Source organism: Neophocaena asiaeorientalis, unplaced genomic scaffold (genome assembly GCF_003031525.2).
Source record: "Neophocaena asiaeorientalis asiaeorientalis breed wild unplaced genomic scaffold, Neophocaena_asiaeorientalis_V1.1 scaffold49, whole genome shotgun sequence".
Taxonomy (NCBI): domain Eukaryota; kingdom Metazoa; phylum Chordata; class Mammalia; order Artiodactyla; family Phocoenidae; genus Neophocaena; species Neophocaena asiaeorientalis.
The window spans coordinates 565877-580416 of NW_020172456.1; the positions used below are offsets into that span (position 1 = coordinate 565877).

Here is a 14540-nt window from a genome sequence, read left to right on the forward strand (position 1 = left end):
TTAAAGAACAAACAAACAGAGATGAACAACACAATAACTAAAATGAAAACTACACTAGAAGGAAGCAATAGCAGAATAACTGAGACAGAAGAACAGTAAGTGACCTGGAAGACAAAATAGTGGAATTCACTGCCACGGAACAGAATAAAGAAAAAAGAATGAAAAGAAATGAAGACAGCCTAAGAGACCTCTGGGATAACATTAAATGCAACAACATTTGCAATATAGGGTCCCAGAAGGAGAAGAGAGAGAGAAAGGACCTGAGAAAATATTTGAAGAGATTACAGTCAAAAACTTCCCTAACATGGGAAAGGAAATAGCCACGCAAGTCCAGGAGGCACAGAGTCCCATACAGGATAAACCCAAGGAGAAACACACTGAGACACATAGTAATCGAATTGGTAAAAATTAAAGACAAAGAAGAATTATTGAAAGCAGCAAGGGAAGAACGACAAATAACATACAAGGGAACTCCCATAAGGTAAACAGCTGATTCCTCAGCAGAAACTCTACAAGCCGGAAGGGAGAGGCACGATATATTTAAAGTGATATAACGGAAGAAACTGCAACCAAGGTTACTCTACCCAGCAAGAATCTCATTCAGATTCGACCTCACTTACACCAATGAACAGATCATCCAAAATGAAAATAAATAAGGAAACAGAAGCTTTAAATGACACAATAGACCAGATAGATTTAATTCATATTTATAGGACATTCCATCCAAAAACAGCAGATTATACTTTAATCTCAAGTGTGCATGGAACATTCTCCAGGATAGACCACATCTTGGGTCACAAATCAAGCCTCAGTAAATTTAAGAAAACAAATCATAGCAAGCATCTTTTCTGATCACAATGCTATGCGATTAGAAATGAATTACAGGGAACAAAACATAAAAAACACAAACACATGGAGGCTAAACAATACAGATCACTGAAGAAATCAAAGAGGAAATCAAAAAGTACCTAGAGAAAAAGGACAATGAAAACACGACAATCCAAAACCTATGGGATGCAGCCAAAGCCGTTCTAAAAGGGAAATTTATAGCTATACAAGCCTACCTCAAGAAACAAGACAAATCTCAAATAACAATCTAACACTGGTCTGGGAGGATCCCACATGCCGTGGAGCGGCTGGGCCCGTGAGCCATGGCCGCTGAGCCTGTGCATCCGGAGCCTGTTGCTCCGCAATGGGAGAGGCCACAACACTGAGAGGTCCGCGTACCGCAAAAAATAAAATAAAATAAAAAAAGTCACATGCACCCCAATGTTCATTGCTGCACTATTTACAATAGCCAGGTCATGGAAGCAACGTAAATGCCCATTGACAGATGAATGGATAAAGAACGTGTGGTACATATATACAATGGAATATTACTCAGGCGTAAAAAGGAATGAAATTGGGTCATTTGTTGAGACGTGGATGGATCTAGAGACTGTCATACAGACTGAAGTCAGAAAGAGAAAAATATTGTATATTAATGCATATATGTGGAAACTAGAAAAATGGCACAGATGAACCGGTTTGCTGGGCAGAAATTGAGAACAGAGATGTAGAGAACAAACTTATGGACACCAAGGGGGGAAAGCGGCAGGGGGTCGGGTGGTGGTGGGATGAATTGGGAGATTGGGATTGACATGTATACACTGATGTGGATAAAATAGATAACCAATAAGAACTTGCTGTATAACAAAAGTAAGTAAAATAAAATTTAAAAATTAAAAAAAAAGGAGCAGCTGATTTGGGGGCTCTGGCTCACTCAGGCCATGGTGGAGGGAGGGGTACGGAATGTGGGGTAAGCCTGCGGTGGCAGATGCCAGGGTTAAAAAAAAAAAAAAAAAAGAAATGATGGATCTCCTTTATTCCAGTTGCCATAGTTCACTCCAACAAGTGGTCTTTGCTTGTTCAAGATTGACCCAAGCATGGAGCAAGGCAAGACATGTGTCCTGGGCTACACGATTAAGCCACCGCTCCACTTCTGGCTATTCCTTCTTTCAAGGAGAGATGTGACTAATCACTTCTTGAGAACAAGACACCGGTGGGGTGAAATAGGGAAGGAGGCTGCCTGTGTTTCAGATTTCCATCATGCCCTAGGAAGTATCTGGACCTTTGTTTATTTGTCTGTTTCATGTTTTATTTCTGGCTAGGTCTGCTTTTCTTATGTTTTAAAACCCTTTCCTAGCCTTCTGTACCTGAGATTAGGTGGTTAATAGTGAAGTTGGCAGGCACTAAAGGAATAGGGGGATATTCAAGTCTCCTGCCATCTCTTCCTCTGATCAATTTATCTCTCTCAGGTAAGCAGGATTCAGTGAATAAGTGAGAAACAATCATCACTACCCTCTCCCTATGAAGGATATAAGGGACTGACCAGAGAAAGTTGTACCATCTGCCCAAGGTTTCTCAAAATCAATGCCAGATCTCCTTATTGCCCCTCATTATGATCAATCGTGTTTTTTATAAGGAGCGACCATTATTATATCTCTATTCCAGCCTGATAATTGTCCTATCATCAATAATACGAAATCTGGTTATAACACCAGTACAGGGTTTGTAGCAGGTTACTTTGTGTTTTGCTTTGGGTGCCCATCCTCTTGAAAGTCATTAATTGTTACCTCATTTGGACAACAAGTTCACATACTGCTTAAATTAAATCTTTGCACGTCTCCAGTCAGTGTTGCACAAAGACTAATTAATTAAACCTCAGAACACCCTTGGGGAATAGGCAGTATTATTTCTCCTCTCATCAGATGGGAAATCTGAGATATAAAGAGGTTAAGTGGATCGTCTAAGGTCAGAAAGTCAGTCAATAGCAGACAGAGCCAGAAAACAGACTTGGGAATGCTGTGACCCAGATCTCTTCCCCAATGACAGAAATAACTCCAAAGAGGATTCCAGCTACTTCCTAATACCTCTGCCTCATCATCTTTCTGAATTTACCCTGTTTTACTTATTGTCCTTACAAGGGCTTTTGGTATACATTTTCTATTTCTTTTGAAGGGAAAGTTACCTAGACAGAGGAAGAGGTAAAGCAACAGAACGAATAAATGTTACTTACCAAAATCAAACAAAAAAGTAATTTTGGTTAAAATAACATAGAAGAGAGAACTTCCCAGTTTGCAAATAATTTTTTCAATATTATTAGCATATATAAACATACACATATTCAGTTAAGAAACTGGAATTCCTCCCTCCCTTCCACCCAAACCACCCCTCTCCCTGTCCCACCAACTCAACTTTTGTTGTGTGTTTGGAAGCATCCTTCTACATGAAAGCCAACTGATAACAATGCTATTGGAAGGAAAACTAAAAGCCTACTAGTAACTTTATAATGATTTATACAAATGAAAATGCCTGGCATGCCACTGAACTTAGACTTCAAAAGGCAATGGAGTAAAATAAAATATTATTAACATAAAATTGAAAGAAACAAAAAAATCCTCTCAGGCACATGAGACTCAGACATGCATCTAGTTGTCTTTTCCTTTTTAAGAAGTGAGGCAATCATCATCTTTAATGTTAAAGGGACTTTATGAGCTGGTGATTACTAAACAAAATTATTTGCTTTTTAGAGTTATTCTTAATTTATTTTTAATTAGACCACGTACGTTAAAAACAGGGCAAACAGTTAAGACTCAGTGAGGATTTTCCGTGTTTAAAGGTCTGAATGTTTTCACTCAACTTACAACTGTAGTAGTCCTTTATTTTTTAAGTTGCATATTAATATACCTCATTACTATTTATAAATAACTCAATCAAATGTCTACATATTTTAAAAACTCAATGTCTACTTAAAATAAAACTCACTTAAGCTACAACAGTAGCTTATACTGGCTCAGGAAAGAACAGAGTAAATAGCTTCTTAAAGACAAAAATTTTTCGTCACTGAAAGACAATAGTTCACATCCTAATAAACAGGAGCCACACAGAAAATTCTAACATCAGGTATAACCGCTGCCCTCTTTTATTAACAAAGTGGTTGTTTTTTTCAGCAAATGAGAAACTGCTGTTTTGCCTTCCATTAACCTTTCCTTTTTCAACCACGTACACTTTTGTTGCATAAATATCGAATACACAACGAAAGTGTAGAATAAGTTTATTTTTTTAGTTTCAGTCAGCAACTAGGACACCATTAACTTCTTATGAAACGTATTTGCCTCTGTAGGTTTAACTCTAAAGGCAAAATTCATCTTTCTCATTCTTTTCTTTGTTTAAAAACAAATGTTAAAAAAAAAAGTCGCTCCCCTTATAACAGTTATTTAAGCAGTTTAAATTACAAGAGTCAATCTATGATTTTTTTGTTGTCATTAACCATGCTACAGATAGCAAAGCCAAAACAGCCTCAAGATGTAAGTTTAATAAGTTCTTTTGAAATTTCTTTAGAAAGCTCTGGTATAAGAGGTAATTTAAAACAAATTAACAAATAATGTCATGCAGTGGTTAAATTGCCATAATACATTTCTTTTTTAGAGGTTCCTGGAATCTCTTGTTTGTGGTTGTCATGCTGATAGAAAGCTAGATGTTAGTCCCTTTAACTGTATTTTAATGGCAATGTATTATAGCATGATTTATCAACATATGGCAGGTGGAAGCTGACACAAATTATAATGAAAATTAAAACAGTCATTTATGCAGCAGGCCATTATCATTTAAGGAACATTTATTTGCAGGCTTTAAAAATGAGGGTTTAGAATCAAATGATTTTAAAATGAAAGTTTTAACGACAGTTACCTTTTTCCTGCAGCCACTCCTCTACGGGCCGGTTATATTTGAAGGGGATTTTCTGTTTTACCATTTGGAAGCGTTCATTATCAGTGTTGCCTTTAAAGTTTAAAAAACAGCTTAAAGAACAATCTGAAAAGTCAATAAGTCATTCAAAAACATCCTAGGTTTTTGGTGTGTTTTATGAAGTTTTTAGAGATAGATATCCATTTATCTTTAGTGGAGGTGGAGTCGAAGTCACTCTGCCCTTGGTTGACAGATGTGAGGTCAGGTTATTCTTAGCTATGCGGTACTCCGTATGTTTTGGAAACGTGACTTGGGATGGACATCAGGAAGAGGTTTGGCTATTTACAGAAATGGGTTTACCTTCACTCTTCTCCATCTCACTCTAACCACACCTTAATTGGGTCAATGGAGGAACAATGATCCCCTTGACTTGTATCAGATCAGCTTCATAATGTGGTAGGGGACCCTCAGTGTCTCAGTCATGCATGTTCCACACTCACTCTACTGTATCTGATCAGAAGCATGGGGCCGTGCACGTCCTTATTTTCCTCTCAGGTATGTGCAACTGCTCTACTTCTTGGCAGAGGGAAGCCAAAGAAGGCAATTTAAGCCTTGACGGCCAACGAAAACTTCCTGTTCCATAAAGGGGGGCCTGGCATCCCATCACCTATGTAAAATAGGTAGAGTATTACAGATAACTCTTTTAATCTCTATCTCTTTGTCTAGATCTGTTCCACATTTTAAAATCGAAGGAACCCCAAAGTAAATATCTGTAAATAAAAGCAGCTATACATATAGTGATATAGCATTTTCAGACTTCTGAGTACCTATATTTTATTAGTACTAACAGACACAGGTTTTATATGTCTACCTAGTCTCTCTCTCTTTCCTTCCTGGGAGAGGTCCTTCCTGAATACACATCCATTCATAAAGCCTGTTAGGGATACTTCTTCCAAGCATGAAATATCTAATTAGTTTCAAGGATCAAACATAATGCTTTTAACTGTTAGTATGCCTCTTTCTTCCTTTCATAAATGGTGTTACCACCCCTGGATGGTTTGTCTAATTAGCACAGACATGGAGAGTGGTGTTGTGAACATATACCCCTAATGAATATGCTTCAAATCACAAAATAATGAAGCCATGCTTTGGGAACTGCTCTGTCTTGTCAACCAACCTCATAGCGATCAAGCAGAAACCGGTGAATTCTAAATTACTTTTGACTCATAGCCTTACAGTATTGGAACTTCAGGAAGCCCAATCCAAATCACCAACATTGAAGGTGAAATCAAATTCTCAAGACAGGTGGCTTGGAAACCATTTATATAGAAGTCTAAAAGCTAGAAAGATTATTAGGATTGAATATAGCATCAGGTGAATAGAAGCTTGCCCTGGCACTTCCATCTCAGGGTCATCTTCACAGAGGAGTTTTCACTGGCAGAGAAGATTCCACATGTGGCTAAACTAGTACCTGCCTTATGTGAGGAATGGGATGGGGAAGGGGTGGCAATATTGGGAGATATTTAAAAGATTCCCCATGCATTTCCCCTTTGAACAAATTATTCTAAGGAGCTGACTCATTATTCTTACTATCCAGGAATAAAAACAAACAAAAAGCTCATGAAAGAGGCAACCATGGATCGGCTCCCAGCCTACATTATGGGACCCTATCTGCCTGGCATAAAGCCTAACATATTAACATATCAAAGGATAAAGTGCAATGAATGGGAAGAACAATTAACAGTTTTGGATTGCAGTATATCATTTAAAGTTTTCCTCAAAATGTTATTTCTCACAGAAGAAAAAAAGACAGGGTGTAAGCTAGGAGGAAAACCAGAAAGGTATCTTAACTTCTTGGTGTTTCAATAAGTCCATGGTGAAAAAAGTTAATTTTACCTGTTAACGTAAATACCACGTAGAGATCATTTTAATGATCATCCTGGTAGATCTGGGTACACAGAATTCTACTAATCCAAAATAAAGTTGGGTAAATTTTCACATGTCCTAATAGAAAAGGAACATGCACTTTTCTGAAAAGAACCTGTATCTCTATAACTCTTAATTCTACCCTATGGGAGACAGATACACAAGGGTATAACTCTTAATTCTACCCTACAGGAGACAGATATACAAGGGACGTCATCCATCTTCATAAGCTCTGACCTCTCAAGTTTTAGTCACAACATACTGAGAAATTGAGAAATGGCAAATGGATTATGCCAGGTTCACCTTGAATATGTTCTATTACTTTGGGTTTTCTGTAACTGTCATTGGCTACAATATTAAGTATAGTAATGACCTCTGTTCCACTCACTGTGGAATGGATTGGTGAAGTCAATAGCAAATATAAAGCTAACTTAACTATTCTTCATAACGTGCAAGACGTTATGTAAATCATAAGTACCCAACGTTCCAAACCGACAGCTCTATGTGTACCAACTTCATTAAGAAGCTGTATTGACTTACTTCTTCCCCAAACATATGGGTCTCGGTCCTCCTAAGCACCCTCCCCGCCATCCACTCTCTGTCAAGCATAAAGCTCCACAGACAATCATATTAGGACATGGTACTGGCTAGAAAAATAAGAAACAGTGTAGGAGAATCAGTAAGTGATATGTTGGGAGGACAGCATAGCCACGATTCAACCTTAGACCCTTCAGAAAGTGAAAGACAGAGAGTCATTCTTCTCCATCTCAGCTTAAAAGACATTTAGAAAAAAGTTTTAAGTTTTCCATGCCAGACTGATAGTATCTAGCACTAGGGATAGCGATCTTGCATACTGTTAAAAGTTGTGAAAGATGGAAGGCCATTTGGAAAACCAAACTGGTTTAAATTGCCACATTAACATCGTTCTTAGTCTCTTTTCATGTTCTTGTTGGTTTTAAATTTTAATTTATCTCAAACATTAGTGAGAAATGTTTTAGAAACATGTGCATGAGAATGAGTTCATTTGCCCCGAGCCCCATTTGCTATACTGACTGAAGAGCAGACAACCTTCTACATATCAGAATTCAAACACAGGGACTACTCTGAAAGCTTAGCAAACCTCATCAAATCCATATACGTTCATATTAAATCCTTAATGACATTTAGTTGTACATTTCATATAGCAGCCAGTATGAACATTTAAACACAGACTAAAATCAATTCTTCAAAAGAAAGTGATGCTATCCTCAAGAAGGAATGGCCTTATGAATAGTAATGTCATAATGTCACTAAAAAGAGGCATATGTATATTACTAATTATACCCCAAAAATGTAATGATTGCAGTTCTCAACCACGCTGAGAAATCTATAAATCGCACAATGACATCTTCAAATAGACAGTTCTTAAATTACTTATATGGATCTGACACTCACCTACTTGGAACTGAATTTTAGAAAAAAAAGTATTAGCCATATTTCAGTCTATTATACTGAAAAAGGTTGGAGGGGTGTGTGTGTGTGTGTGTGTGTGTATCTCCATCCATTTTTTATACAATTGACCTCCTACTGTCATTTGCTTATGTACTATTGGTTCTGTTATCAAATATTTCAGCTCCTGGAGACACATACAACATGCACTGTTGAATTATAATATTGTGAAGAGCAGAATGCTCTGAGGTGAAATTACTGAGGCCCAACTGGTTCATACACATAGCTGCAACCTTTATGCAAAAACAGCTCACATTGACTACATGTGGGTTAATCCATTTAGGATAAAAGGAAAAGAGAACAGAGGAAGATAAGACAAAGAAAGCAAGTTGACCCTTGAATAGTTTCCCAATACATTAGTCCCTCTTTAAGGTCCCAAAGAAGTAATCTGGAAACTTGCTGATGACCCCAAAGAAGTAAAAATTCTTTCAGTTGAAAAACTTAAAGATAGAGAGAACTCCTGTATTGCACAGAAAATAACTTTTACAACACCATTTTACACTCTGTTGGTTCAAACATAGATCCTATTCATTAGAAGTTATACTAATTTTCTTAAAACCATAATCAGTACAGCATAGGAGCTATGACCATGGGCTTTGGAGACAAACCTGGCTTTGAGTTTTAACTTTAGTAGCTACTTGACCTTGTGCAAGTCACATAGTCCCAGTTTCCCCACTTCCGAATTCACCACAGGACTTGGTATAGGATATTAAGAGGTAGAGCATATACAGAACCTGGGATATGAAAAAACATCCAATTTATTTAAACTATTATTATTATTAACATGATTCAACTCTTTCTTAATAATCAGAAGGAAGCATGTTAATTCCATGGTGTGCTTCCATGGTCTCAGAACTTTTCCAGGCCTCCATTCCAAAGGTGACCGTATTACATTTGGTGCCACAAAGGTTACCATCCAAAGATGAATGGACCGTAGTTGGTTGTCGCTTTTTATATTTCTGTGTCTTCTAAAATATACTCAGCTAACCCCATTTCCAAAACAAAGTTGGTTTCTAAAACCACTGAAAGTAAAAGAGCAATTCAGACATCGACAAATGCGATTTCTTGGTCCAGCTACAGGTAATGATGATATACTGCTGCTAGGCTGAGGAAGAGTGGCTTAAAGGTTCTGGCAAGTTGCACTGGGCTGGCAGAAAATGCTTTCTTGCAGGTAGACCGTTAATACCATCTGAAAGGTTGTCAACCATGTGGACATGCTAATAGGAATATCGTAGCAACATTCATCTGTGCAAAATTAATGCCAGAGGTATTTTCGCATTTTGTTTTGAGTCTGGAATAAAGGAAGGGAAAGTTTCCTTTATTGCTTTGTTGACACTAAAAAATGAGACCGTGGGTCTAACCAACAGTCAGAGAATGAATACTATGTATTAGAGCCAGAGGCAAAAGAAAATCAATGTGGGTAGACTCAAGTAGTACAGCGTTTCAGAGGTTCTTAGAATGTCTCTCTCCCCAAAGAACACTTTGTGAGTTTCAAAGCAAACATCAGGCACTAAGGACAGGAACTGGGGGAAATTCTTTGAGCTCTGCACTGGTCTTGTTCCTGGTGTTGACCTAGACAAATTCTCTGAGAGTCAGATTGGGGGCGGGGGCGGTATTGTGCTACCCGAAGGGCATCTAGAATGTTCAGCCACTTGTAAGTGATGGATGGAACTCAACAAGAATTAATATCTTGTATTTTATAAAGTGCCTTTTGACCAAGGAGCTCAAAATGCAATTATAAGCACCATCTCATTAATCCTCACAACACATCTTTGGGGCCGAAGAAAAAAGAACTATTTGTATGTTCTGAGCCTCGATCCTTTAGTGTGCCAAGGCAAGAAAATCAATCTCTTGGAGTAGAAAACTGATCAGATGGGGGAAGTAAATTAACAGACTCAGAGCACAAGGGCATTATTAAATAAGGGAGCTTTTCCAGACTCACTTAAGTGGTTCGAGGAGCCAGCGAGAACCACCTTTCCAAAGTGATGAGATGTTTACTCCTAGAAAGCAGCGGGGGTCACCCACGAATGCCCTGACTTGGCTGATGAAGCTCACTGCCTCATGTCTTCTGGGTATGTTTAGAAATGGAAAATATATGTGGACAGACATATTATCAATTCCTTCCCATATTCAAGTCATAGTATTGATCCACCATCTCTAGGCTATAGGAGTTGAGCTATTTAAGCAAAGATGGCTCAATAGGATAGATGCAGTCCTATCTCAGACATTTACCAGTTCTGTGAACTTGCGTAATTTTCTTAATCTAGGTGTCTATTTCTTCATCTGTTCCAAAAAATACATGAAGATGATAATACCTATATTGTAAGATTTTATACAAATTAAATGTAATAATCCAGTCAAGAATGCTCATGGGGAGTTGGAAGAGGCTGGAAATGTGATTTATTTTCATTCTCAACTCTCTTCCTGAAGCTATTCTCAACTCTCTTCATGAAGCTCATTGATCCTGGACTTTTTATTTATCCTCATCCACGAAGGATACTTTCAAACCCAGAAAGATGAACAATACAAGGCCCAGGTGACCAAAATATCTTTATTTGCTTTCATAGTTTAAGAAACTATTTCCAAGTAATCTAATGGAACTTTCTTCATGATCATAGGTCTGTCTAGCACTTACTCTTTAAGATCCACTTTCAAAAATGACATGCTATAAATGAACAAAACAAAACCGACTATAAAATTTGCTTTCCTTCCTCAAGTGGTGTCACTCTTTGCCTTCTATAATTATTCCAAAATATGCCCTGGAGCTAGGCTAGTCAATTTCAACCTGGCTTTTGTCTAGTTCCTTCCTGGTAAACACATTAAGTATACCTATGTCTTGGTGTATCTTTAAGCTTTAGTTTCTTCATATATAAAATGAAAGTTATAATAATAACTGCAACACAGGGCTGTTGTGAGAATTAACCGAGAACTAGGTGTCTGTAAAGTACTTAACATAGTGTGTGGCACAAAATAAGTGCTAAAATAAGTGCTCAATACATGATTTGTTACTCTTGCTGTTATTGTTATAACAGTACCTGATTCAGAAGGGTTAAACTAAAAAGAAGGCAAACTTAACAAGATTTACTTCACCACACAACTTTTAGTGTCAAATCTTTTCAAATTTCCTTTTCAACATAAAACCTTAATGTTCTGTCTTCAACCTTTTGACACATGATCCTTTCAAGATTCTCCTAGCTGTCCTTCTTCTTATCACTTATTTCTTCCACTTTTGCAAAAGCCACGGTGTTATGCTAGGGCTCATTCTTCCCCATGATCCATTCTTTCCTGCATATCCACCCTCTGTGCAATCTCTCTGTTACTCTTTAATGTTGGTGATTCCATTCTCTCTAGGTGCCTTCCTTCCCACTCGCCCCCAGTTTCCATTCACTTTCATTCCTCTCATGCAGAGGACATCAAACTCAATGTTTTTAATGCCAGAATACTGGAATAGTTGGTAAAAAAAAAAATTCCAATCATTCAAACATTCATGTGTGGTGTCACTACCCAGCTCTGAGGACAGGTAGGAGGTATGGAAGGACAATTTCGATGAGCAACAAATAGAAACATTTTCATCCTTGTGAATAGGAAAGTCACACCAATATCAACATTGCTGATGCCATAATAAATTTATGCTACAGTATTATTTCTGCTTAGATCATATGGGGTCTCTGGTGTTTGTAAATTATAGGTCTTCTAGACCAACCTTGAACCTCCTGCCTACAAATGAATATATTATTCCCAAGGGATCTAAAAATAACAATCACTGTCCCATGCACCACCCACCCCTGACCTGGTGAATATGCTGGTTTACAACAGTTGTCTAAACAACACAACACAGAACAGTCAAACAGCAGGCTTATTTCCAACTTAAGCCCAAGACAGTTTCCAATTAAATTGCTTCCCCAAAAGTTTGTGCCATCTTGCTTTCACACAGTATACTTTATGAGCTTCAAAGCAGGACTTTAATTATATTAACTTTATTCTGTTTTGTTTTATAACAGCATTCCAACCTGATAAGAAAATGTTCAACTCTAGGCCTTTTATTTCCTGTAGGAGATACCTTTCTTAGTCTTGTGCCATCTTGCAAGTGTGATAAGCATATCTTTTGTACATTCATGCCAGACCCTGAACATTTTACAGAATAGGAGGATTATGTGGTGACTTTAAAATGTTTACAAATTCTTTAAAATTCCCCTCTGTGAGAGGTAGAACTTGATTCTCCAACTGGGCTGGATTTAGTAACTCAATTCTAAAGAATAGGATATGGTTGAATTAACAACTCATTTTAGAGACTAGATCAGAAAAGGCACTGTGACTTCCTCCCACTCCCTCTCTCATGGCTCACTCTGGGGAAGCTACTGTTGTGTCATAAGGACACTTAAGCCACCCACATGTCAAGGAACTGAGGCCACCAGATCCTTCAGACCTAGGTAAGCCTTGAGATGACTGTAGCCCTAGTCAATAGATGAGTCATGTTAATCCATCAGACACTTTGATACAGAACCACTCGACTAAGTTGCTACTAAATCCTGACCTGCAGAAACTGTGAGATAATAAACGTTACCTGTTTGACGCCACTAAATTGGGGGTAATTTGTTATACAGCAATAGATACAGAGTAACTAGAGAGTTCAACCAGAGGCAGATCTCCTTAAGAGGCTCTCATAGCTCGCCGTACATTATACTCTCTCGAGGACATGAAGATACGCTATATCTATAACATATTCCTCATGTGCCAATTTGCTAATGCTCTCCCAAGGGAATTGAGACTATTTAGGTAAGACTTGTTTTGAAGAGCCCAGGCCATCAGCATATTTTTTGTTAAATATGGTTAAATGTATACCAACTTATCTGTCCAATAAAACACATGAGAATTTTTACATATTGGCTCCAATTTTGAGACAAATTGTTTTGGACAATGTAAAATTTAGAACACTTTTCCCAAACTAGTTTTCTATTCTGACTCCCATCATTATTTCTGGGTAAACATGAACAAGGGCTTAGAGTTCAACTTTCTTCAGCATCCTGGAACATTACTCATCTAAGACCCAGAGATTTGAGCTCCTTCGAGGAACTCTATTACCATTTCCCCACCTTTTAGGAGGACTGCATTTTCTTACTTGTTTGCACCAGCCTTTACGGTCTGAAGAAGATTCTTCTTGCTAGAGAACTTGTTGGGGATCTGTGGAGGTGGAGGGCTGAGGGGGAGGGAGAGTCCACATAACCATTGAGGTCCCTCTTAAGCAAATTTTTTTTGTTGTTTTCAGCTGTGTCGGGTCTTAGTTGAGGCACGTGGGATCTTCGTTGAGGCATGTGGGTTCTTTCGTTGCAGTGCGCGGCCTTCTCTCTAGTTGTGGCGTGGGGATTTTCTCTTCTCTAGTTGTGGCAGGTGGGCTCCAGGGCATGCGGGCTCTGTAGTTTGCGGCAGGCGGGACCTCTCGTTGAGGCGCGCAAGCTCAGTAGTTATGGCGCACGGGCCTAGTTGCCCCTCGGCATGTGGGATCTTAGTTCCCTAACGACCAGGGATCGAACCCGCGTCCCTTGCATGGGAAGGAGGATTCTTTACCACTGGACCACCAGGGAAGTCCTGCAAATTTTTTTTGTGTTTCATAATTATAAAGCAGTTTCTAGGAGTAGAGGTCATTGGACCTTACAGTTTATATTTTGAGAGGAATCTACACTTTTAAGGTCGACGGGACTCAAAGATCATCTAAGAAATATGTTTCTCAAACTTTCACTTAGAACATCATTAGCCACAGGATTTCTAGAATAGGCAAGCATCAGAGAGTGTATGTCTTGAAGACCACTCTTCCCCCACAAAGGTATTAATTAAAGAATTGTCTATACTCCTGATTTGTTTGGTTATGTGGCATTTCCAAGGCTTTTCAAAATATGAACCAGTTGGCAGCCATGCATCATTTAGTGCAATATTCAAAGGTCAGGTATACACGACTAAAATGTGGTACAAGAATCAAAATTTTCCCAGTGAAGGAATAACCTCAGGGAATGCGGTTGGTGTACTATATCCTAAATTCATGCGATGCCTCGGCCTCGTTAACTCTGCTTGGCAAATTAATTCAAATTGATTTGTTTGTGAGAACTGCAGCATGGCTTCAAATCTGGCCACAAACAAAGGAAAATGATAAATAACAACGTATTCAGCTCAGAGAAAATATCTAGAGAAAAGTATAGATCAGCATGGGGGCTGTTTTTATAACGTAACTGACTTTGTTAAAAAAAACAAACAAAGCAGAAAAGAAAATAAATGAAAGGGAGAACATAGCCTATACAAATAAAACACATTTTATAGATAACACTAATATATCATAAATACCCCAAACAAAGGCAGATAAAGTATCTGAAAGCATCCAAGGAGGAATAGAAGAAAAAAAAAGATTA

At 38.1% G+C, this 14540-nt stretch overlaps 1 protein-coding gene across 6 annotated transcripts in view; it reads right to left on the reverse strand.

Annotated features, from left to right (window-relative positions):
• NRXN3 (neurexin 3) overlaps nt 1-14540 on the reverse strand; it is a 1577176-nt gene that overhangs the window by 155315 nt on the left and 1407321 nt on the right. For 3 of the 6 annotated variants that reach the window (XM_024737822.1, XM_024737819.1, XM_024737823.1), the window contains one exon: nt 4732-4821. The exons of the other annotated variants lie outside the window; for them this stretch is intronic. In XM_024737822.1, the coding sequence (XP_024593590.1) occupies nt 4732-4821 (90 nt within the window). The remainder of the gene's footprint in view (nt 1-4731; nt 4822-14540) is intronic. 6 annotated transcript variants of the gene reach the window in all.